The following is a 26,955-nucleotide window of genomic DNA, read 5'->3' on the forward strand; positions in this document are numbered from 1 at the left end:
ATCACAATAATGAAGACTAAAATGTCATATTTACTGATTACTTTTGATTATGCAATGATTTGCAATCATTGCGCATTACGCATCAACACTGTTCTGGTATAGTGAACGAAAAGGTTGTGTGTTTTATGGTGTACGTCATTATTAATGCTTGTTGTGGTCAGTTTTACTCGCAGTAATCTGCGTGCGCTGTTGCCAGATTGTTCACTTTGCGCCTGATGTTGGAAAATGTCTTACTTGCCGTTCTGTGTAGTTTTCACGACATGACATTCTATATGAAATGCACAGTTTGTTTGAGTTATCTGGAAAAACCTTTAGTTTAGTCTTGAAAGTGTTGCTCCAATCTGGCAACTTTACCCCTGGGATAAGAAAGAGGCAAATAAAGGTGCCTATAGTTTTTTTTTTTTTTTTTTTTTTTTGGGGGCACTTGCTGTCATAACTAATACATTTTCACAAAATATAAATTCAGAATTCAGTTCAAAACAAATGGATTTTATTTCTTAATGTCAGGGTCGTTTCCTCCTCATCCCAGCATGTTCACTTTGCAAAGGCGATTAGCTGTTGCTGGATAGTTCCTGGACACATGTAGTTGCATGTTGCTGGATAGTTCCTGGACACATGTAGTTGCGTGTTGCTGGATAGTTTCTGGACACATGTAGTTGCATGTTGCTGGATAGTTCCTGGACACATGTAGTTGCTGGATAGTTTCTGGACACACGTAGTTGCGTGTTGCTGGATAGTTCCTGGACACATGTTGTTGCGTGTTGCTGGATAGTTCCTGGACACATGTTGTTGCGTGTTGCTGGATAGTTCCTGGACACATGTAGTTGCGTGTTGCTGGATAGTTCCTGGAGACATGTAGTTGCGTGTTGCTGGATAGTTTCTGGACACATGTAGTTGCGTGTTGCTGGATAGTTCCTGGACACATGTAGTTGCGTGTTGCTGGATAGTTCCTGGACACATGTAGTTGCGTGTTGCTGGATAGTTTCTGGACACATGTAGTTGCATGTTGCTGGATAGTTCCTGGACACATGTTGTTGCGTGTTGCTGGATAGTTCCTGGACACATGCATAATAAACTTAATGCTTCGTGTTTGGAGAAGGGTTTTGTTATACACTTGTTTTTTGTTTTTGTTTTAATATTAGCAACCTTTTCGTCTACAGTGGGTTTGTTTTATACCCTAGAAACAAAACTCAGAAAACAAAAATCATTGAAGTGTTTGTATAAAATCATAAATGATATCCATAAGAGCAAAGTTCAGGATGCCGTTTAACCATTGTAAATCATAAAGATTATGAAAACGTTAAATTTTAATAATTTCTTAACATTAAATATAAAAAATAGATATATCACTATACAAAAAGCTAACCCTTATTTTATTACAAGGTTTAACAGAAAATTAACAAATAGGAAACAAAATGTGGTATACTAGTGTCCAGGCTGTGTCACACACTGGTGTGAGGGCTTTCATTTTCTTTCACTCTACAGTTTGGGTACCAAAGTTGTATTTCCAAAAATTATCCTGTTATTTAATATCATTATATTATGTAAAAAAAAAAAAAAAGTAAAAGAACTTACTTTTTCCCCATACACTTTACAATATTTACATGATGCAACTTCCTTTCCAACATGTGAAATGTGTGTAATTCTATAACAAATTAGAATTAAGCATTGAAAATCACTGTGGCATGATTTATAATAATAATAATAATAATAATAATAATAATAATAATAATAATAATAAAATAATTATTGTTATTTTTATTATTATTATTATTATTATTATTTATTATTATTATTATTATAGCTGCTTCATTCCTTATTGGTGTCTAGTCAGAACTCAATAAGACCCTCTTGGGTTTATAAAGAATTTCAAGAATTTCATGATTTGAGTTCCTCAGGCACTTCATTAAATTATTTAAATAGGTTTGTCATCCCCAAAGACAAACAATGACCCTATTAAAAATTTCTGACTTGCATAGATTGTTCTCTAACAATGGGAATGTAGCCTGTGGGATAAGATAAGATAAGATAGGGAGCTATTATATCGTTACATGCCTTGCCAATGTTTAAGAAATCATTCATCATTTTTTTCCAGCTGACTTTTTTCTTTTACAATTCAGCTCAGATTATTACCCAAAAAGCACCAGTGGAAATAATTATGAACATTTTGTGTATTTGCACAGCTGCAGTTTCTAGAATTACTAAGGATATTTAAAATTGTGGCAGAAATAGAATGAGAGAGAGAGAGGACTGAAATGGCTCGACAAGAGGATTGGAAAGAGATTAGGGCAGTGATTGTTGTGTCTCTCACATTGAACTAGATAAGATTTTTTTTAATGACGTTATCTAGGAAAGGATCATTGACTTAGCCGGTTAGCAGGTTTACTTAGCGCCTCTTCCCTGTGTGTCTGGAGTTTGCATGTTCTCACCATGCTTTGGGAGTTTCCTCTCCGGGTCCAAAAAGCATGTGTTGGCATCACTTAACAGTCCATAGTGTGTGAATGGGTGTGTGAGTATGTGTGCGTTTGTCCCTTTGATGGGTCAGAGGGCACAAACGCCCAGGGGATATGCCCTAAAACACAACGTTCCATCCCTAAATGTTGGCCATGTCTCAGATTTGACATAACACCCCATATTATTTCACTGTTAATTGAAAATGAATTAGTTAATGAGCCTTTATTATTGAATCCTAGTAACTCAGGCATACGTAGGCATTACGAATAAGTAGCTGGACATGAATATAATAAGAATAAGAATCCTTAATGAGCCACAGATGACTAGGGGAAGTTTGTGGAGTAGTTGTAGTTTACTGAGGCTCTGGATGGGAAATCATGCAAATATCAGTCTGATAACTGATACTCAAAATCATATCGGTGCATTTTATAAGCAATAAAATTTACAGTGAACTGAATAATTGATGCTATATATATTTTTTTTTTATCTTCCTGGCAGACGAAAGCTTATAACATGCTGACACAACGCCTGACCTAAAACCTTTTTGATTAGGGTCCCGTATTAGCACTAACACCACCCATAATTTTACAAATATTTTTAAAAATCACATTTTATTTTCATAAAAAATAGTATTTTCTTATATGTCTTAAGTGCAAAATAAGAATCAATTTGTGAAAGTTTTATTTTAAACATTTTTTTCCGTTCCATTTTCTTGATATGTTCCAATACTTCTGGACTTTTCTTTATGCCTCTTTAACACAACAGCATGTGGATCTTCTGCATCTTTTCTTATTCTTTCTCCTGTGCTAACCACATTTATTATCAAACCATAGAAATCATTTCAGCTTAAAAATCAGGGGTCTGGATTCCGATCGCACTTCAGTCATGTGGCTTCACACGCTCAAGTGTGAACCCGACAGTCTGTGTATGTGTGTGTCTGTGTGTGTGTGAATATGTGCAAGTGTGAGACTGTTAACACACACTGATATATTTAGAGTGTGTCTGACGTGCCTTCATCATCAACCACTTTCCAAACTGCAGCAGAGCTGAACATCAGGAACATCAAACATAAACTTTTCACTCTTTACCGTCTTCAGATCTCATAAACTTTATATTTTAACACAAAGAAGACACAGATTACATGTATAACAATATTTAGGTGTATAGATGTGCATTTAGTATAACAAATAACAATGTTAAGATATTAATATAAATATAAAAAATAAATAAATAATCAAATAAGAAAGTCAATGCTGACATTCCTCACTGTTATCTATCTATCTATCTATCTATCTATCTATCTATCTATCTATCTATCTATCTATCTATTAGGGATGAGCGAGTACAGCATTATCTGTATCTGTATCCGTATCTGTTAACCATATGAATTATCTGTATCTGTATCCGTACTAGGAGTGGGTGGGGCCTAACCCAGAAGTAGGTGGGGCTTGTCTTGAAATGGGCGGGGATTTAACCAGTAATAATGAATTTGTAATATTTATAACACTAGCTTACTACCTTTATGTTTTTATGAAATACAGCAAAAACGTGTCAGACACTCAGTGTCTGGTTACTGGTTAGAGACAGCTGAAGGTTTAAAAAAGAAAAAAAATCTCCGACAGGCAGAGACGCAATGCGAGTCGCATTCTACCAAACAAGCACCACGTCTGAACGAACCCACGTTTACCAGAACTCTACTGGTTAGTAAGTACGTATTATTAACGTTACAACCCGAAGTAAAAAGCTGAAGAAACCCTAAACATTAACGGAAAAGACCCGCGAACCTGAGTGACTGAGGGAGAGACAGAGAGCTGTTCTGTGTGTGACTGTGAGTGAGCAGAGCGAGACACAGCAACACAATACATCTGTATGTGTGTAGGGGAGGGGCGCTGTGACTAGCCTATCACTGTAGGGGAGGGGCGCTGTGACTAGCCTATCACTGTAGGGGAGGGGCGCTGTGACTAGCCTATCACTGTAGGGGAGGGGCGCTGTGACTAGCCTATCACAGAACGCTGACACAATCAGATACCCAATGATGATTTTCATTCAATCCGAGCACAGATATTGACTAGTATTACTCGTATAATACTCGTACTCGGTAGAAGTGCTTTATCCGTACCGGATACTCGTTTCAGCCGAGTATCCGGCCCATCTCTAATATCTATCTAGTTGTTTATCTGACTGTCTGTCCATCCATCCATCCATCCTTTTATCTGTCTGTCCATCTGTCTGTCTGTCCTTCCATCCACCCATCCATCCATCCATCCATTCATCCATCTATCTATCTATCTATCTATCTATCTATCTATCTATCTATCTATCTATCTATCTATCTATCTATCTATCTACCTCATATAGCTACCTCATATAGAAAATTCTTTCATTATGTTTTTGTAAATTTGCAATTTTCTAAATTTAAGCACAATTTACACTCAAATTGTTAAATGCTTTTTTCCCGTACAAAAATCTCTTTTATCTCTTCAATAAGTCTATGGTCTTCGTCTATGGTGTCTTGTTGTGTATGTTATGGTGTATTATTTGGTGTCACTGTGATAGATACTGTGATTGTTACCTGCATTCTCAGATCTGTGCTTTCTTCTTACAGAGATCATGAACGATGTCATCAAGAAGGTTAAAACTAAAGGAGAATGGAAGGTAAACGTCTCCTCACGGACTGATGGGAAAGAATTCATTAATCAAGCTTGTTCATGAACAAACACCTCATGTCATGTGGGACTTGCAGTGAATTTGTTATGCACTGAACACTGATTATCCAGTCTGAATTATAATGTGTGGTGTAAATTCTACCTCAGGTGCTGGTGGTGGACAAACTTAGCATGAGAATGGTGTCATCCTGCTGTAAAATGACAGATATTATGTCTGAAGGAATCACAAGTAAGTTCAAGCAAATAAAAAAAGACGAGTACAGAACGATATGGTCACGTACAGTACGATACATGTACGGCCATTTTACGGGAATATATTTATTTCAGATGCACTAACAAAAACTTTACATTTCACAATTTATTAAGTAAGGAATAAACATTTGAAGTGTGCTGTTATAGTATAATATTTAACAACTTCTGAAGTGTTTTATTTCTATTATACCACAGCAAATTCATAAAACAGTCCTAAGACATTTCTTCATATGTTAAAGAATGAGTTCTGATTTTTATCCATTTATGCTTACATTTAATGTAAATACATGTCCATGAAACAAGTTCCGGTTGTCACTTACATGATTAGAGCTACAGTATGAACAGATATTCCTTCATCAGCTATTTCTTTTCCCTTCTTTCTTGTAATAAATAAGACATAACAATGAAGCTTGTCATGTTAACTGCAAACATGTAAAGCTATCCTGAAATCGTTCATGTGCTTTCTCTGGCTTAGTGGTTAGCACGTTCGCCTCACACATCCAGGGTCGGGGGTTCGATTCCCGCCTCCGCCTTGTATGTGTGGAGTTTGCATGTTCTCCCCGTGCCTCGGGGGTTTCCTCCTACATGCATGGTAGGTTGATTGGCATCTCTGGAAAATTGTCCGTAGTGTGTGATTGCGTGAGTGAATGAGAGTGTGTGTGTGCCCTGCGATGTTAGCACTCCATCCAGGGTGTATCCTGCCTTGATGCCCAATGACGCCTGAGCTAGGCACAGGCTCCCCATGACTCGAGGTAGTTCGGATAAGCGGTAGAAGATGGATGGATGGATGGATGGATGGATGTGTTATGTTAAAGTGATTATGTTGAGTTTCCACCATACAAGTCTATAAACTGACGAAATAACATTTTAGAATGAGTGAATAAATATAAACCTGTGATTTGAGCTACTGCTGTTATAGAAACATAACCAACACCTTGTGACCAATCAGGTTTACTACTTCAACAGTACTGTAGTGTAAATAGATTTAAACACAATTGTATTTGGTGACAATAAAAAGTTAACAGATTTAAAATTTTGAAGCTTAACTAAAAAAAGCAAGACTCCTTGATCACTTGGTCCACATTTATATCCAATGCAAACATTTATTGTCTGCAGAGACAATAAGACAAAGACACACAGACACATGAACACACACTTGAGTGTTTCAGGCATGTTAATTTACACCCTATTCCCAGTTGTGATATTTAGTACTGTATGTTTTTGCTCTTCTTTCTCCGCTGCAGTTGTTGAGGACATCACTAAACGGCGTGAACCCCTTCCCACTATGGAGGCCATTTATCTTTTAACCCCATCTGATGAGGTCGTTACCAGCAGTTTCATCATCTTGTATTAGTTTTCTTGTATTCAGGAAATTAATTTTCTTGTATTAATAAGAAAAAACTTTATCAGGGATTTTAGGATTTTTTTAATAGCATTTAATGTTATGATTCTCTCAGATAACAAAGCAGTGAACAACTTCTTATACTGTTATATTATAGCAAACTATATTATTTATTTTGTCCTTTAATTTGTCACCTGGGGGCACGGTGGCTTAGTGGTTAGCACGTTCGCCTCACACCTCCAGGGTTTGGGGGTTCGATTCCCGCTTCCGCCTTGTGTGTGTGGAGTTTGCATGTTCTCCCCGTGCCTCGGGGGTTTCCTCCGGGTACTCCGGTTTCCTCCACCGGTCCAAAGACATGCATGGTAGGTTGATTGGCATCTCTGGAAAATTGTCCGTAGTGTGTGATTGCATGAGTGAATGAGAGTGTGTGTGTTTGTGCCCTGTGATGGGTTGGCACTCCGTCCAGGGTGTATCCTGCCTTGATGCCCGATGACGCCTTAGATAGGCACAGGCTCCCCGTGACCCGAGGTAGTTCGGATAAGCGGTAGAAAATGAGTGAGAGAGAGAGAGAGAATTTGTCACCTGTCTTTAGCTTACAGTGTATAGAGAATAATAGAGGATAATAGCATGTCTAGTGTCATCGTTCTAATGAATGTCTGGTTCTGATCACCGTTTGTTTTTACAGTCTGTGGAGGGACTCATTAATGATTTCAGAGATCCCCGCGCCCCAACATACAAAGGAGCTCATGTCTTCTTCACAGATGGTGAGTTTATGAAAGGACTGATATATTTTCTGTCTGTAAGGGTGCTTTCACATCTATAGTTCGGTTCATTTGGTCCGGACCAAAAGCAAAAAATGATACATTGTATCTTTTTAGCAGTTTTGGTTCCTTTTCACACCACACTGATCGTTCTGTTCCGCACCAATTGAAACGAACCAAAATGCAGTCATGTGATAACATCCACATCACTCATTGGCCACATGTCTTTGAGCGTATTTCCTAAACTGCTTCTCGATTGGTCAGAATAAACGTGCGGGAAATTCCAACGAAACTCTGGAAGTAAACAAAAAGAGGAAAATACACATCACATACAGCATACACCATGGAGAGACGACTGCACGCTGCAATTATGTTCGTGGTTGTAATCTACTACATCGCTTGTATACAGCACTCTATGCAAAGTCTTAATTTTCAGAATGAAGCGCGGATGCGGCTTGAAAATATCATTTTAATGCACTGCAAACTGTCCCTGAGCTGTTTGCTAAATAAAGAGAAAACCGCGCTGTTCTTGTAAGTTTTTGAAAGTTGTGATCTAATATGTTCATCAGACCAAATTTCTATGAGGCTTCGCACCTCCTTGCAACTCCAGGTCTGTCCGCGACCTGCCATTGTTGTGCTAATACTGCCAATAGAAACTGTCAACAAGCACTTCCTCATCCCATAACTGTACCATAACGCTGACTACGGCAGCTGGTTTAGTCCAAAATGCGCAATACTTTTTGCAGTTAGGTCTGTTCGATCTCGGATCGTGTTCTCACCACAAACGAACCGCTCCAGAGTTCGTTTGAAAGCGTACCGAGACCACATCTTCAAGGAGGTCTCAGTCCGCTTGTTTGGTCTGCTTTTGGTGCGCACCAGAGTTCGATTGCTGCATTCTCACCTGCCCAAACAAACCGCACCAAATGAGCAATCGAACTCTGGTACGATTCAACCGAACTAAACAAGGCAGGTGTGAAAGCACCCCAAGTGTTACAAATTCAAAAAATGCTCTTCTCCAGAGGCCAAAAAAAAAGAGTTTGGAGAATGGTTAGTTTTTTTCACAGAAATCTTCAAAGTAATTGGTGATATCGATCCCATTTCTGCTCTCTGAGATGCCCAGAGTGCTAAAATGAAATGTTTTCAATAAAATCATTAAAAAACTATTAAAAATATTTATTGAAAATGTCTTATAAGTCGATTTCCATTCCGCTAATAAGTATAAAAAAGGTCTGCATAATATCACAATTAAAGTTCATAAAAAAACTATTAGTTTGCTCATTTCACCAGTTGTTTTTGTCTCACTCACAAACAAAAGTTAGAAGATACACGAACGTCACATGATCAAGCAGACAGAATAAACCACACCAGAGACACAGAGTGATATTTCCCACCAAATGCGGCTTCTAATGCTGCTTTGATTGTCCCTCACTTTTCTGGAAGGCGGTACGACAGTGTGTGAAAGAAATGTAAAGTAAACTGAAGAGAGTATTTATTTAATTTTCTTCAACTGCTCTGAATGCTAAAAATGAAAGTGTGAAAAAAAACATAGAGGAAGGGATGAAGAAAGAGAAGAATGACTAAAAAGGAAGGAAGGAAGGAAGGAAGGAAGGAAGGAAGGAAGGAAAGTTTAAAAAAAACATTTTAAAAGAAATGTATGTATGGGAAAGAAAGAAAGAATGAAAGAAAAGAGAAAGACAACAGAAACTTGGCTGAAACGACTGTAGGTGAGATTTTTTAGAGGAATAACAATGCAGCATTGTTATACAGTAGAAAGCACCATAATTACAGCTTGTTTAAAGATTTTTAATCAGATTTTTTATCCCCTTTTTTCAGCTGTTCCAGACTCTTTGTTCAGCCTCCTCACCAAATCCCGAGCAGCTAAAGTGATGAAGACTCTGACTGAGATTAACATCGCCTTCCTCCCCTATGAGTCACAGGTTAGTGTGAATGAAGAGGCTCTGACCTCATGATGGAATATTCCAGATGGCTGTTCTTCAATCCTCTGCTGTCATCCTCTATAACAAATCTTGCAACTAGCTGCAGTGACCAGCCCTATCTCATCCCTAATCCTGCAGCTCATTGGTTAACATCCTGTCATCAACACAGCCAGTAGCAGACAGACAGTGGGACTGTCAGAGTGTTTAGATGTGGGACAGATTGGGGTCATGTGACAGTGTATTAGGAGAGAATGAGGGACAGATTATTCCACACAGAGGGGGGGTTACTGAACATGCGTTAATCTATTACTTTACAGGATTAGGTTGTACTGGTCCAAACCTGATGACCTGAAGAGCAGTAATGTGTAGTTCTAGTGGGGTATTGGGGTTAAACTGCAGCTGATATATATATATATATATATATATATATATATATATATATATATATACACATAAGTATATACATATATACGTATATATGTATATACGTGTGTGTGTATATATATATATATATATATATATATATATATATATATATATATATATATATATATATATAGATATAGATATAGATATATACATACATACATACATGTATATATATATATATATATATATATATATATATATATATATATATATATATATATATGTGTGTGTGTGTGTGTGTGTGTGTGTGTATGTGGAGAGAGAGAGAAGGTTTTATGGGACCCACAAGAGCTTGGTAAGGGAAAAACTGCCACTCAACTGTTTTAGACACTAAGAAAGAGAAAAAAATGGAATAATGTTCTTCTTAATAAAAATGTGTGTATGTGTGTGTATGTATGCATCTCTTCTAGTGTCTACATTTAACTAAAAAGCAGCATTTTCCCCAAAGTAGCTTTTTCTCTGTAAATGGTACAGAAGATCAAAAAGTGCTTTTGAATAATCGTAACCATTACCTTTAGGTCTAGGACTCTTTGTTGTAAGCCTAATTACAATTATTATGGTAGCCTAGTGGTTAAGGTGTTGGACTACTGATTGGAAGGACACGTGTTTACATTTACGGTATTTAGCAGACACCCTTATCCAGAGTGACTTACAACTGAGCAACTGAGGGTTAAGGGCCCCTGGGGTTCGAACCCCTGACCTTCCGATCAGTAGCCCAACACCTTAACCACTGAGCTACCACATACCACACATGTGTTTGAATTCCAGGTCCACCAAGCTGCCACTGCTGGGCCCCTGAGCAAGGCCCTTAACCCTCAATTGCTCAGTTTTATAAATTGAAATTCAATTGTAAGTCAGTCTGGATTAAGGGTGTCTGCTAAATACCAGAAATGTAAATGTAATCAAATAAATAAACCAGAAGAGCAGCCTTCTAGCTTTGTACTATTCACCCATCTCACATAATTTTGGCTTGAAATGTATAAAATAATAATAATAATAATAATAATAATAATAATAAATAATAAATCACTTTTTAAGGTCCTCTTTTTTAGTCAAAAGAGAAAAACAATGTTTTGTTTTTACATTTCTGCTATTTAGCAGACACCCTTAATTCAGACAGACTTACGATTGTATTTCAATTTATAAAACTGAGCAATTGAGAGTTAAGGGCCTTGCTCAGGGGCCCAGCAGTGGTAGCTTGGTGGTCCTTGGATCAAACTCACAACCTTCAAATCAGTAGCCCAATACCTTAAACACTAGGCTACCACATATTGATAAAGACTTCAGTCATTATCTAACATGCTGTAGGTGGCTGCAAATGCTGAAGAATTAAATCTGGTATAACAAAAAAAAGCAAAAACCCAAAGAACAGAAAGGAGCACTTAAAATAGAAAAGTACAGAACTTAAATCAGACGATTAATAAGACAATACAAAACAGATGAGCACAAACCAAGGAGGAAATGGAAATTCAAAAAATGTGTAAGAGCACCTTCTGGTGGTTTGGAGGAGTTCTTCATGGTGGCTGTGACACTTGGTCAATAATCTTTGAATAATAATAGCATTATATAATAATATAATACTGAGTAAATACCCTGATGTGTTACTAGTTAATACTAGTCTCAAGTGCAAAGTTTTCTAAATTCTCTATGTATAGATTCTTATATGAATCTTTTTTTTTTTAATCGAACAGTATTATAAAGTGTTAGCTCTGTGTAAGGTCGCCTTTGAGTCACAATCATTTTACATTCCTTTAGTAGTTTGCTCTGAAATCAAGAAAACAAAATGTTTTATTTTTCTATTTAACATTAAAACTCTTTACTGACAGAAGTCATATACTGTAGGTCATGTACATCCATGGATTTTTCTGTGTGATTCTCTAGGTGTTCTCTGTGGACAGAACTAACGTCTTTCAGGACTTTTACAGCCCATTTAAAGCTGATGTAAAAAACCAGATGCTGGAGCGCTTGGCGGAGCAGATCGGCACTCTGTGTGCCACCCTGAAAGAATATCCAGCTGTCAGATACAGAGGGTGAGAACACACACACACACACACACACACACACACACACACACACACACACACACACATTTGATTTAATATCCTCATGAGGATCATTCACTGACATAATTAAGCTAATTAATGATATGCCTCACATAAATCAAAGCCTAATCTTAATGTAAGTAAACAGACGGTAACCTTATGGCACTTTTATATTTAAAAAAAAATGTCCCCACACGATATATATGTATACCATTATTAATGAAACAGGAGAAAGCTTATCTGGAACTTCTAGGATCAGCACACAATTTATTTATTTATTTATTTTTAATATAGTGATATTATTTTTCTTATAACACCCTCAAATTTATCACCAACCCCTGTTTTAGTATATTAAAGAAAACATATCAGTTAACATTGTATATACAAACTAGGTCCACAAACCTGTTAACACTTGCCACCAGTAATGGTACAGTAGCTTATTTGAATTCATTGCTTTTATGATGGTTCTGATAGTAGATCTGATGGTAAATAAGCTACTCATGATGGAAGTAGACCAGCACTAGACCAGTACAGTAACTTAAACACAGCACTATGCTCATTTTTATTAGTTTAGATAATGGTGCTTTTCCAAAAGCATGCATATGACTTTAGGTGCTAAGAACAAACTAACTGTGTTTGCTAGCAAACTGTTATATTTGCAAAATCTAAATTGGCTTCAGTTTGTAAAAGTTTATGTTTTTCATCAGCTGAAATTGAAATGTGTGTGTGCGTGTGTGTGTTTGTGTGTGTGTGTCTGTTCTTTCAGAGACTATAAAGACAATGCCATTCTGGCTCAGATGCTGCAGGACAAACTAGATGGCTACAAAGCTGATGATCCCACTATGGGTGAGGTGAGTCAGAGACATTAAAAGGGCCATTATCCGAACCCCCAGAACAAATTCAATTGATATTATGCAAATAACTCGGCTGAAACAAAGGACGTGAGTCAGTTCAATCTCATCTCTCTGTCATCTCTTTATCTCTCAGGGACCGGATAAGGCCCGCTCCCAGCTGCTGATTCTGGACAGAGGATTTGATCCTGTGTCTCCACTGTTACACGAGCTAACATTCCAGGCCATGGCTTATGACCTGTTGCCCATCGAGAACGATGTCTACAAGTAAACTATCATCCTTATACATTCACCCATCATGCATCAAGTCCAGGTTGTTGTTTTTACTGTTTTTACTAAGAAATGAGGTCATTAGTACACGTGTTTGTACGATGTGTGTCTCTGAATCAGATACGAGACCACCGGAATGGGAGACACTCGTATGAAGGAAGTGTTGCTAGATGAGGATGATGACCTGTGGGTCACACTCAGGCACAAACACATCGCCGAAGTCTCTACGTAAGTCTGAGCGGCATCTCATGACCATGGGTTAAATAGGTGTAGTATTAAGAAGTAACTGCTTGGAGCAGTGCGATTCCAGCGGTTTTTGTAATTCACCTGTTTGACCACTAGGTGCAGTAAAAATGCTGTGGATGATCACTACAGTTTCACCTATAAAAAAAAAACAAGCAAATAATTGAAACATCAAGACATTTTTTCAAAATCAAAATCATTGTGCAATTGAAATATGTAATTAGTGTATGAATGAAGACTCTGCTGTATGTGGTGGAACAACGACCCATAAACAAGTCAACTCATTGTTTCTCTTTATTCCCTACTCGCAGGGCTGTGACAAAATCGCTAAAGGAATTTTCTTCTAGTAAAAAGATGAACACAGGAGAGAAGGTACACCAGATACCTTTTCCTATATGTCTACAGTAACTATTATTTTTGGTTGCTACACTTTGTTTAACTTTTTCTGGGTGTTATAGACCACCCTAAAGGAGCTCAGTCAGATGCTGAAGAAGATGCCGCAGTACCAGAAAGAGCTTAGCAAGGTACAGTACAGAATGCAGATAAGATTATTCACTAAAATCCTCAGGATGAATCAGACAGGTCTGATATCCTGTCTTGTCTTTACAGTACTCTACTCACCTGCACTTGGCAGAGGACTGTATGAAGCACTACCAGGGAACAGTGGACAAACTCTGCCGTGTGGAGCAGGTAGAGCTACTCAGTTACACACACACACACACACACATACACAGACACATGCCCATACATACATACATACATACATACATAGATACATACATACATACATACACACACCCATACATACATACATACATACAGTACATAGAAATATATTGTAATGAAGTATAATAATAATACTCAGCAGGTCAACATCCAATCACGATACCTTTTTATGTTTATGGTCTGTGGAGCAAAGGAGACCGTTTGAATGGTTTTTATTTTTTAAAATTAAAAGTGTTTTATGAACATGCTTTCAGTGGCATGACAGAAAATGGGAAAATGGGGATTAATGTTTCTACAGCTGGTTTGAAAAAACTTTATTTTCACTGTGTTGCTAAAATTTTCAAGGACATCTAACGATTTTGGTGTAGAGTCAATAATACTGGGAGGTTTGGAAATAAAAAAAAAAATACTTATAGACAAACAGATTTAAAGAATAGTCACATTTACACTTTATTTGGCAATTTTTTCTGTTGTAGTATAAAATCATACACTGTAAAATATATATATATATATATATATATATATATATATATATATTTATTTTTAAATAATTGCAAGCAAAGAGATTCTTTTGAATAATTGTAAGAGGAGATCATCTGGAAGAAAAGGTTTGCGCAAAACTCAGCTACAAATACACATTTAATTAATAAAAAAAAAACTTTATATGAATTGATAGAATATTAATTTCATTTATATACCAATTGTCACGATGCAGGACAAAGGCGAGTGAGGATCCAAATGCAGATAGTTTAATTATTCAAAACACAAGAAAGTAGCTGAACAGACAGAACAAGGCAACAAACAGGGCTAACAGGAAACGGGAACAGGCACACCAACATCCAACATGCAACAACGACCAACACCAGGGACGTGAACAAACAGAGTATATATAGCTGACAGGAACCAATGACAAAGCGGAACTAATTAGAGACAAAGACAACACACCTTAGGGAATGAATGAGTTCAATTAATGTCCATGGAAACCAAAGCGTGGGCGGAGCAAACAATTAACAACCGGGAAAGACAGCAGACAGAAACAGGACAGAAACACAGACAGACTCATTACACCAATACATATGCTAATCACCCTCATTAGTTCACAGTGATCTCTTTTTCCCAGCCATGAACGGCTCCAAATTAATTTTCTTAATCTTTTAAAGCAAATTCTGTAGATTTGTATCAGTAGATGCTACTAATTTACCGAGGGTTTAGTAGTAGATTCATTTAATTGCAGGTCTATCGGTAGATGATCGTGGTGAAATAATATGAAGCAAAGAACAGGCTATTACACAGTCTGCTATACAGACTCATCTGTTCTCATCCCGATTAAAACCATAGTAACTGAGAACAACTGCTGGTATGTAGTAACTGATGATAGACATGATTCCAGCAGGGAAACGTAGCAACCCGTACCGGACAACATGTAGATCTCATTCAGAAGGACGTGGAGATATAATGCACTAATAGCAATTGAGAAAAGGTTGTCCTTGACATCATTTATTTACCGATTACCCTCTTCATCTCTGACAGGATCTGGCCATGGGCACAGATGCAGAAGGTGAGAAGCTCAAAGATCCCATGAGAGCGATCGTGCCAGTCCTTCTGGACTCCAGCGTCACCATCTTTGACAAGATCCGTATCATTCTCCTCTACATCTTCCTCAAAAATGGTTCGAGTTCTATTTCTAGGCTGCAAATCTCAGTACTGTTGAACATCGATCAACCCTGATGCCACGTTAAACGAATGCCGTTGTTCACGGGATACCTGGTGATTTGTGGTTGTTCCTCTATGTGTGTGTTAGGTGTAACTGAGGAGAACCTTTGTAAACTTCTTCAGCATGCACAGATCCCTCCAGAGGACAGTGACATCATCTCCAACATGGCTCATATGGGAGTGCCCATCATCACAGAAGTGAGCTTTATTAAATATAAAGGTGGAATTTCATGTCTCCATGTGCACAATTTTAATCACATAAGGATTATCTACTAGAAGCAGGTCAGCAAGAGCTGAAATTTCTCTGACTGGCAGGTTTCCATGACAACCTGTAAAATGTTCAGGAGTCATATTTGCTGCCATGGAGAAGTATGACATCATATAAATGCACCTGAGTGATTGTGTACAATCTGTGGTCATCCGTCCTAAAAAGACGGTCCACATGGATTTAATAAGAAATTAAATCCCCTTTATTTTTGTTTTCTAACACAAACTCACGAGTCTTGATTATGTGCTCACTTGACTGGAACCAAATAATAAACAAAATGTCATAAAATAATCCAAAACTAAATTCACTAAAGCTAGTTAGCCTATGTTCGCTTGCTATAAAACTGTAATTGAAGTATGCTAGCTGAACAAAATTAGCCAGTTAACAGCTACAGAAAATGAGCAATTAAATCTATCAAGCTGGATAGTGTTAGTTATACCACTGTAATAGATAAACATAAAGCTGTATAGCTTGTATCCGATCGTGTCTTGCTCATTTACAGTACCATAAGCTAGCTTTACCTGTTATTACTCAAGAGTTACCTATAAAAACAAGCTAGCTAGTGAATTGTACGGTTTACACCATTGTTACGATTTTAACAAGCTGTTTATTCTGCTGCTTCACATTATGGAAACTTGCATTCTTGAAGCACTTTTTGACAGTCAGAAGCTGTTTCTTTAAGTTTTTTACCATAAAGCATTCACCATAAATATTATTAGTTGTCATTAAAATTAGAAATGGATAAAAGGTATTTAGCGACTGCAAATTGCTATGATATGACAGGAATAAAACAGTCCTTACATATCATCCATCCGTCCGTCCGTCCTTTCTCTACACCACTTAACTTACTGGGTTAGGGGGAACCTGGATTGTATCCCAGGAGACTCAGGCACAGGGCAGGGTGCACCATGGAGAGAGATGGTCAGTCCATCAGTGGGCACAATCGCACATACACTCACACACTGTGGTCAATTTAGAGATGCAAATCAGCCTACAATGCATGTGGACTGGGGGAGGAAACCAGAATACCTGGAGAAAACCCCCAAGGCAGGGGGTGAAATTGTAAACGCTGCACACACACACAGACACCCACACACACACATGCAGTGGAGGTGGGAATCAAAACCCCAACATGTGAATATAACAAAGTTATAAAAACCGGTATGCATCATATGGTCATCCATAACAACTTTAATATCAACTTTATATGTAAAGTTTGTTCTTCCTGTTGTTAAGGGCATGCAAACATACTAAGATCACTGCATCTCTCTTTATTATTGATTGATTTATCTATTCGATGTTTGTAGCAATCCACAACACGAAAGAAGAAAGCTGATCGTAAGGAACGAATCAGCGAGCAGACCTACCAGCTCTCCAGATGGACTCCTCTTGTGAAAGACATCATGGAGGTACAGCTTCCTGTTCTGCAGCATTACAAATCATTTCTTTCATTCTCCATTTTGAATCTGTTCCTATTCAATCATTTTTACAGGATGCTATCGAAGACAAACTGGATCCCAAACAATATCCGTTCATCTCTACCCGGACAGCCTCGTGCAAAACCACAACGGCTACCAGGTAAGATTAAATTACACACATTTATACACACACACATACACACAAGAACAGAACACACACTTGTTATTGTTCTTTTTCTGATACTTTACTCCTCTCTGTGCAGTGCACGGTATGGAAACTGGCACAAGAATAAAAGTCCAGGAGAAATGCGAACAGGTCCTCGGGTCATCGTCTTCATCATCGGGGGCATGACTTACAGCGAAATGCGCTGTTCCTACGAGGTCACGCAGGCCAACGGCAAATGGGAGGCTCTTATTGGTGAGATGGGTTGTGGAGACTCTGTACTCGAGTAAATGTGACACCTTTATGCTCTCTGAACTTAAAATGTCAAGAACTACTGCTAAAGTAAATAGCAATGAGAAAACGCTGTTCTTTTCTGTGACCCAGTCTAACATCAGATCATTTCAAATCTCTCAAGCACTTCTCAAGCACTTATATGGCTGCTTTTACTGTATGAATACAACATAAAATCTCTGTTTTAGAGAAAGTATTAGAGAAAACGATAACAGTGAGTCGCTTGGCAAGAGAAGCATTGTTTTAGTTGTAGCTAAGATTTTTCTGGAGAACAATTCATTTTATTGTGCAGCAAGAAATTTTTATAGCAGCTATAAACAATCTTTCCCTTGTCCCTCGTTCTTGTAATGAAGGTGAAGCTGTACAATTTCAGTTTAGCAGCACTGGCACTATAGGGACCAGACACTCTGTTCTCTTACAGTAATAAATATGAACTTTGGAGTTTAAGCATCATGCAAAGGCCTATCTGTCTTTACAGGCTCTACACACACAATCACCCCCATTAAGTACTTAAAGGATCTGCAGCACCCGGACTTCCTGGACCCTAACGCAGCTCCAGAGGACCAGGTCACTGGTGATGACTGAGACACTTCACTATCTTCACTAGTCTATCCATCAGAAAGAGTGGAGTCCTTAGATCCTTTATTAGCCCTTATCCACTGACATGGTGCTGGTGTGTCATTTTGTCCAAAATAAAAGTGTAACGTTTTTTTTTCTTTATTTACAATTTTCCAGTGATGTTCAAGGAGACATTAATGAGAAAGGCAATGTGGGGACAGACCACAATGCAGCTAACTATTTGCACTGATTTGTGGCAGAGACCCGGTTCAGCTAGTTATAAGCTAGCTCTAAGACATGATGTGTAGTTTTATTAACCTATAGGCAGACAGGCAGGCAGGCAGTAGGGTCGAAATTAAAGTCAGTAAACCGGCCAGGCTCAGATGAGGCACAAACTTTGTAAATAAGGCTTAGACGTTGTGTTGTTTATAGTACTTAAGTAAAAAGAAACACAGCATAATACTGTAAGTTAATATTAATTGCAAAAATAAGTAATGTCAGTGTGAATGAAAGTCTCTTTGAAAGTGTGAGTGTTTGTGAGATTAGAAACAGGTAAGTAGCGCTCCACAGACTGACTAACGCAAACGTATCAGCTGTGTTCTGGTGTTGCATTCTGGGTAGTGTGGTCCGTGGCGGCCATGACCGCAGGGTGCAGGTTGTTCTTTGAGAGTTCACAGACAGTTTACAGGAACGAACCTCCACAGAAACATTTATTTCTTGACTTTATGTTAGCAACAACATCGTCAGTGAAGTGTCTCCTCAACTGTAGTTGTAAACAGACGAGAATATACGCCTGCATTTTAATCTATCTAAGGCAAATACTTGTATATACCGTAGATGAGTGTCATGGTGATGCAATTTCATGCCCTGGTTTCAGGGTTGATGACTATCCAGTGTTTTTGAGTAGTTTTCTGATATTCTTTTAGCTGGAAAAAAAAAAAGTCCCAAGAACCCAAGAGGATTGTTTAGTTAAACACAGCTTTCATCTCTCTTGAATATGCAGCACATATACAGACAGCATTGTGTTTAATGTAAGACAAAATTAAAAGTACATGAAAAAAGGGTGAAAATCCAACTTTTATTATTAATTACTTTTACTCAAAGTATTATTTAATTTTATTTAAGAAATCATAGATGGACACACGAACTCTAGCACTACGTCAATGGAAAAGAGGTATAAATATCCAACCCATAGACGGACTCCATTCTGGAGACATAAATAATAATTAAAATTCTTTGATGTTCATTGAAATGCTCTTTAAAATAGTGATTATTCACAGCTTGTGTAGATTTTTTTCCCTCTGAAGTTTACATTTAATCATTTATTAAATGTATCTGTGAGATCTATTGAGGTGTCTGTGTGTAAAAAAGCTCTCGGACAAGCTCTCGTTTTTCATGCAGTTACATAACTCTTCACGTAGGGTGAATCAATACTACCTCCACTTTTATCTCAAAATAACAATTCAGCTAAATACAGTATATCAGTGTAATGAGGTGAGCAATCGTACATCAGTCGAGTTACTCAGTAGATGAGTAACATGGATAGATATCTAGAAGTGTCAAATTATATAATATATCTTATAGTTTTAAATTAAAAAGTGTGTATTTTGGGCCACTACATGATCCAGTATATGAAGAAAAACAAGTGAAAAGTGAATTATTTAAATTTAAAAAAAATTTAATTATTAGTAAAAAACAAAATTAGATTTTTAATCGGATATGAGAAATTACTCAGAATTTCAGTTAGTAATTAATTCTCATGCATTTCTTTTCCACCTTTAACTAATTAATTAAATGCTTTACCGCATTATGTTCCTATTGTCTGTGTTGTTTAATGCATTTAACACATTATTATCCCCCTAAATATTATCCCCCATTATTATCCCCTAAATAATATCTTTCTCAATGTCGAATGATCTGCTTTGCATTTTGTTGATACTGTCTTTATTTATTTAAAGCAAAAAAGTGGTAATATTATTGTGACGTAATCATCGATCAGTAATTATAGTCATAATCACTGTGGTTCTGATGTCTAATAAAAAGGTGTGTGTCTGTGTATGGATGTGTCTTTATTTGTTTCTGAGCAGTAAAGTTGCGCATAATGAGAAGAAACTATGAATGAAATGTATTATTTTCAGAAATGAAAAGGAACAAGTACATTTTTGTTTGGAGGTTTGGTTAGACTTTTCCTAGATCTGTCACTAGGACTGAGGATCTGTTAAAGCTTAAGACTGGGTGTCTGGGAAGGGGCTGAGCTATAGGTTAGGGCTCTTGGATTAAGGTCTGCCTGACATTAGGGTTAGGCATCAATTAAAACACATCTCTCTCTCTCTCTCTCTCTCTCTCTCTCTCTCTCTCTCTTGTTTGTGTGTGTTTATTGGCCCTTTTTGGCCTTATTGCCGTGAACCCTCCCTGCCCATACCCCTACCTGCTCACGGGGCCTGCTACATAGCTGCCCCTGCGCTCCGACCCCAACCTCCTCAATTGGGATATGTGAAGAAAAGAATTCCACTGTGCTTTAATGTATATGTGGCGATAATAAAGGCTTCCCTGCCACAATTCATTCATTCATTAAACTTCATTTCTTTGGGTCTGCTCGGTGGAAATAAGCATTGTACTGTACATTCACTCTTACCAACATGTAGACACATGGTGGCGCCATAAAACCCATCCTGACCTGAACAGAAACGCTTAAGATTCCACCCCCACATAATCACTCACTGCTCACTCACTTACTGCAAACTAACTCTGAGCAAGTGCTTTATCCTTGTCATCGAACTTGAGACCATCCACATGAGGTGCATGGATTTATTATTATTAATATAAATGTATAATAATAATTATTATTATTATTGTACATCACTAAACCTCAGTTGGTTTGGTATTAAATCCTTTAATTCATGTTTGCAAAATGTCATAATTCATGAACATTTCAAGCAACAGTAGAATACTGAATCTAACTGCGTACTTATTAGTGCTTGCCAGATCAGAAACTAAAGCTTAATATTCTGAAAGCCAAACCAGTTAGAACGTCACCTACATCCCACAAAACAGCTCTGTGCTCTGAATGAACTATTTTACTCACCTTCTTTTTAGTTTGAGTCAAACAGTGGAAAAAAAAAACCAAACCAAACATGAGATCGTTTAGTAAACAGATTGCACAATGCATGATGAAACAGTTCTACCCTATTAGATAATGTTTTAATTACACCCATGAACCAGGATCATGTTTTGATAAAGCTATCGAATAATGATATCATAACATGATATCGACCCTGTAAATATAAAAGACATAATTAAGGATTAAGGTCATTATATCTGAGAGAGAGAGAGAGAGAGAGAGAGAGAGAGAGAGAGAGAGAGAGAGAGAGAGAGAGTGTGTGAGAGTGAGAGAGAGAGAGAAAGAGAAATAGAGAAAATGTGAGAGAAAGTGAGGGAGAGAGAGATAAAGAAAATGAGAGCGAGAGAGAGAGAGAGAGAGAGAGAGAGATTTGATTATGCTCTGCATGTTTATATAGGGCTATTTAGGGGATATGACATGCACAGATATAAACAAAATTATATCATTATTCTAAGAGAATTATACATCTGATGTCAAAAATATTTATATAAACATTTATATCCTAAACATCCTCCTAAATAATCATCTCATCAGAAACCGTTCTAAAAATAGATCTGTCATCATTTTGAGCAGCATGGCAAAGCCTTTGTGGCTAATGGATGATTGTTAGAGATAAACAGGAGCACAGACTACATAGGTGAAGAGGTGAAGAGAGGGAGAAATCAAATAAAAGGTTTTCTCTTAATACTTTTTGTTCATTTACTGCTGAATGAACAGCCCATATTTTTGTCTGATTGCTGTGTAGTGCCAGCGTATTCAAAATATTATTTGTAAATTAAAATAGAAGACGTATTCATGCTAACAGACTAATAGAGTACTGCCAGGGCTCTTTACTGTTTTTGCTGTACATTTACATTTCCAGCATTTGGCAGATGCCCTTATCCGTTCATTATCTTATACAACTGACAGTGGCAGCTTGATGGACCTGGGATCAAACTCACAATCTTCCAATTGGTATCCCAACACCTTAACCACTAGGCTGCCACACACCCTGTCCACTTGTTTTCTTATTTAATGGCTATAAAATTCCCACCTCGTCTCGTTCACCCACTTTCCCATTCTCACCAAACTATACACACAACCTCTTGGAGAATCTCCCAGATTATCACCTCTCAGATAATCTCCCAGATTATCACCTCCTAGATAATCTCCCAGATTATCACCGCCTAGATAATCTCCCAGATTATCACCGCCTAGAAAATCTCTCAGATTACCACCCCTAAATAATCTCCCAGATTATCACCTCCTAGATAATCTCCCAGATTTACACCAAACAGATAATCTCCCAGATTATCACCAAACAGATAATCTCCCAGATTATCACCAGATAATCTCTCAGATTACCACCTCCTAAATAATCTCCCAGATTATCACATCCTAGATAATCTCTCAGATTGCCACCTCCCAGATAATCTCCCAGATTATCACCTCCTAAAAAATCTCTCAGATTACCACCTCCAAAATAATCTCCCAGATTATCACATCCTAGATAATCTCTCAGATTGCCACCTCCCAGATAATCTCCCAGATTGTCACCTCCAAGATATGTTATGCACTGAGAATGTAAAATCACCCAAGAGAGATTAGAGACTCAATAGATACTTTACTCTATTGAGGATAAGAATCATTTAAACTCACCACTATGCGCTCTGATGGAGTAATATTAAACTCTGAAGAATGTTGTTGGGGAAATTTGATACTATATTAAATAACTATATTACTATAACATTTTCAAAGATGCATCAGAAAAACACATTTTTGCCAAGTTTTTCTATGCAATAGATCTGGATAGTTTCTTCATTTCAGATCATTATCTGCCTAGAAATAAGTTCAGCACCCAGCTACAACATAGCTGCACAGGCAGGAATCCATAAAACCTGCATCTTATCATATATAATTGTACCCCATGGTCCAGGTTGGTTGAAAGGTAAAGGTCTGACAATGCTTATATTACAATTGAAGTAGACAAAATGCTCCTTTAAGTATCTAGAGCATGACAAATAATTAGGTCATGATGTGCGATTTGTGCATCAGATTAGTTTCTGGAGCTGGACGAGAAAGGATTTTCAATCTAACAGTCTTCTTCAGCTTTTCTTATGCCTAGCGCTGTTTTGCCAAACAGACAGCAGCATCCAAAGTGCTATAAACTCCCCATCATTATTTAAAATATGGGACAGAGAGTGAAATGAGGGCAAGCCACCAGCCACCCATATTGCTCATGCTCAGACAAAGTGGATTTTAAGCACTATCCATTAGCTCTCTCCATCTATCTCTGGCCTGCACTGGGATGTCCTTGAGCATGGGGCAGAGACAAGTCATTTCAAGCTTTCATTTTCCTGCTGCTTGACAAGATGGATTTTAATAATCAACCTAAAACCTCAGCACTTGTCTCATTATCATATCCTACCTCATAAACATGCACAGATCCCAGATGCCTGGTGGGACACAAATACAGAATGAAAGCAAAGCAGGACCTCATTTCTGTGACCCTGTGAAGTCTGGATAATAAGCAGGCAATATGATCGGGGAAGATGAAGGACATTTCTCACTTATGGGACTCCAGCTTGGCCAAATCCTTCTGTATATGTGCTTACTGTCCACCTGTGTCCAAGTTCATTAAGGTGCAATGTCTGCTTCTCTTTATGCTATGTTTCTGTAACCTTTTATAGAGCAACATTAAAGTCGGCAATCAGGAAGTCAATGTAGTCCTTTTCTTTGGTCTTAAAGGCCTCCGCAATGACACGTGCGGCATCTCGGTGCTCCATGCCTTTGAGAGACATGCCGTTGACCTCCAGGATCACCTGACCTACCCGCAACTGCCCACATAGATGAGCTGAGCCTCCTTTCTGAGAGAGAGAGAGAGAGAGAGAGAGAGAGAGAGAACTGAAATTACAGATGCTACAGTACTTTAAATCTTTAAAACTTCAAAAACAGGTTTAATGTATAATTTCTATTTATTTGTTTGATTTACAATGTCCCAATTTTTTTTATTTTAAAATGAACATTTTCCAGTATTAATACTACTAATACTACTACTACTGCTACTACAGCTAAGAATAATAATAATAAGACTAATAATAATAATAATAATAATAATAATAATAATAATAATAATAATAATAATAATAATAATAATAATAATAATATTTTTCATTTCATATATTTATAATTGGGGCACGGTGGCTTAGTGGTTAGCACGTTTGCCTCACACCTCCAGGGTTGGGGGTTCGATTCCCGCCTCCACCTTGTGTGTGTGGAGTTTTCATGTTCTCCCCGTGCCTCAGGGGTTTCCTCCGGGTACTCCGGTTTCCTCCCCCGGTCCAAAGACATGCAGTGTTGTATAAAGTACTAGAAAGCAATACTTGAGTAAAAGTACAAGTATCGTACTAGAAAAAGACTTTGGTAGAAGTGAAAGTTACCTTTTAGAATATTACTCAAGTAAAAGTCTTAAAGTATCTGATATTTACTGTACTTAAGTATCAAAAGTCATTTTCTGATATTTAATGTACTTAAGTATTTGAAGTAAAAGTAAAAAGTAAAATTTCAGTGATTTTCGGTAGACATAAGATCAGGATTCTAGGTTCTAGGATCAGGTTCTAGGGTTTCATCTTTAGGGGGTTTTAGCCCTCAGTGAGAATTTAAAACAAGAAGAGTTTTATATTATATATTATATGACTACATAGTAAGCCAAAATTTATGGTATTATTAAATGGCAAAAGTGGACACCAAAATATTATGCATGATGTAATGATGCCAGTCTTGAATCAGATCAGTTCATGTATGTGTGCGTTTTCTACAAACAGTGTGTCCAATGCAGTCATTAATAAAAAAATATTCACAAGACAAAGACCAAATCAATAAATTTTATTTTTATTTAGTATTGAATGGATTGTTTGCATTAATATTTTGTTTGTTCTATCAACTCTGGTAATAAGAATAGTGAAATTTCACTGCTTTTGGTTGCCGTCTTTGCGGCTTTCTGCCGATTAACGTTATAGATAAACGCCTCCAGCTCTGACTGCGCGTGCACGCTGCGCGTACCTGTGCTTCTCCGTAGAGCGTGCGGAGCGTAATGCAATCTAGGAGCAGTGATTCACCAAACCTCCCTTATTGCAGTCGCACACATTTCTTCTGATTTTATTTTGTAGTAACGAGTAACGAAGACGCTTAGTGGAAATATAATGGAGTAAAAGTATACATTTTATCTAGGAAATGTAGTGGAGTAAAAGTGAAAGCTGACAAATTTAAATAGCGAAGTAAAGCACAGATACGTTAAATTTCTACTTAAGTACGGTAACGAAGTATTTGTACTCCTTACATTACAACACTGATACTCAGTGAATATGTGAATATGGATTGAAACCAGGAAGTCATACAAGAATCAAAGGTCAGAAATGCACCATACAATCAACAAGACAAAGATACAATTGGGCAAAATCACAAGTGACACCAAAGTCAGGGGCAAAGACAAGACTCAGACATGTCAATGGAAACAAGGAAGCTTGTAGCAGGAAATCAAAACAAATTATTAGATGAGCAAGACTGATTTTCAAGAGATCACGAGTCCAAATCCAAAGAGGCCACATGGATCTGAAGAGCCAAAGGAGCTAAACCAGCCATGTTCTCTGGGTGGGACAGATTCACCATACCTTCCTCAGTCAATCAGATGCCCCTTTTCCACCGAGGCAGTTTGAGTGCTGGTTCGGAGCCAGAGCCTAATTTAGAACCAGTTCTTTCTTTTTCGACAGCCAAAGCACCGGCTCTGAACCAGGAAAAGTGGTTCTTAAGTAGCACCAAAACGTTGCTGGTCTAGACTTAAGAACCGCTTGTGTCCGGGGCTGTGTTCGGGGCTGTGGGCGGGGCTACAGTTAGCGCATTTGATAATGTACCTTAAGTATACAAATGTTTAATACACTTTTACTTTAGCTCAATATGATACATTATCAGCACACATAATAGTTAGCTACATGCTAAGGCTAACTTTTTTCTGTGTTAATGATAAAATAACGTTATGTACTTTTTCGATAACAACCTCCGTTTATACAGATTACATGGAGCTGCACGTACACGTTGGATTCGCCGCGTTTGGGTGTCAATGTAGGTTCACAAAGCCATGAGCATTAACAGTAAAGCAACATGCTTTACTTTGTAGATGTGTTTGTGTTCGCCGCTGCTGCACTAACGTTGCCGGGACACGTGACACGTATACAGTGACGTCAGACTCGGCTCTGTGACGGCTCTCTAGCCGGTGGAAAGGCAAACTAGTTCTTAGAAGGTTCACCAGTGGAACCAACTTTGAACCAGCACCAGTGCTAGCTCTGAACCAGCACCCGGTTCTTTTTGGTGGAAAAGGGGTAAGAGTGACACTAGCAAATTATTAGGCATGTATGAGGATGTGTTTGAGAAAGAGGGCAGATTGAGCTTTCCTCCAAGTAGGTTACACTGTTCTA

General features: G+C 37.7%; 2 protein-coding genes across 3 annotated transcripts in view; one reads left to right on the top strand and one right to left on the bottom strand.

The window, feature by feature from the left end:
• Positions 1–20,392, top strand: part of stxbp1b (syntaxin binding protein 1b) — a 20,700-nt gene extending 308 nt beyond the window's left edge. Inside the window, exons 2-19 of the mRNA XM_060883949.1 lie at positions 5,060–5,109; positions 5,268–5,349; positions 6,617–6,693; positions 7,400–7,478; positions 9,309–9,412; positions 11,723–11,871; positions 12,650–12,734; positions 12,871–13,001; positions 13,125–13,232; positions 13,559–13,619; positions 13,706–13,771; positions 13,857–13,937; positions 15,504–15,642; positions 15,775–15,884; positions 17,262–17,363; positions 17,447–17,532; positions 17,636–17,790; positions 18,305–20,392. Of these exons, the coding sequence (XP_060739932.1) occupies positions 5,060–5,109; positions 5,268–5,349; positions 6,617–6,693; positions 7,400–7,478; positions 9,309–9,412; positions 11,723–11,871; positions 12,650–12,734; positions 12,871–13,001; positions 13,125–13,232; positions 13,559–13,619; positions 13,706–13,771; positions 13,857–13,937; positions 15,504–15,642; positions 15,775–15,884; positions 17,262–17,363; positions 17,447–17,532; positions 17,636–17,790; positions 18,305–18,411 (1,772 nt within the window). The 3' untranslated portion in view covers positions 18,412–20,392. The remainder of the gene's footprint in view (positions 1–5,059; positions 5,110–5,267; positions 5,350–6,616; positions 6,694–7,399; positions 7,479–9,308; positions 9,413–11,722; positions 11,872–12,649; positions 12,735–12,870; positions 13,002–13,124; positions 13,233–13,558; positions 13,620–13,705; positions 13,772–13,856; positions 13,938–15,503; positions 15,643–15,774; positions 15,885–17,261; positions 17,364–17,446; positions 17,533–17,635; positions 17,791–18,304) is intronic.
• A 1,140-nt stretch (positions 20,393–21,532) lies between these two features.
• Positions 21,533–26,955, bottom strand: part of whrnb (whirlin b) — an 82,385-nt gene continuing 76,962 nt past the window's right edge. For both annotated transcript variants that reach the window (XM_060884282.1, XM_060884281.1), the window contains one exon: positions 21,533–24,351. In XM_060884282.1, the coding sequence (XP_060740265.1) occupies positions 24,169–24,351 (183 nt within the window). In that variant the 3' untranslated portion in view covers positions 21,533–24,168. The remainder of the gene's footprint in view (positions 24,352–26,955) is intronic.

This window comes from Tachysurus vachellii, chromosome 12 (genome assembly GCF_030014155.1).
Source record: "Tachysurus vachellii isolate PV-2020 chromosome 12, HZAU_Pvac_v1, whole genome shotgun sequence".
In the NCBI taxonomy this organism is placed as follows: domain Eukaryota; kingdom Metazoa; phylum Chordata; class Actinopteri; order Siluriformes; family Bagridae; genus Tachysurus; species Tachysurus vachellii.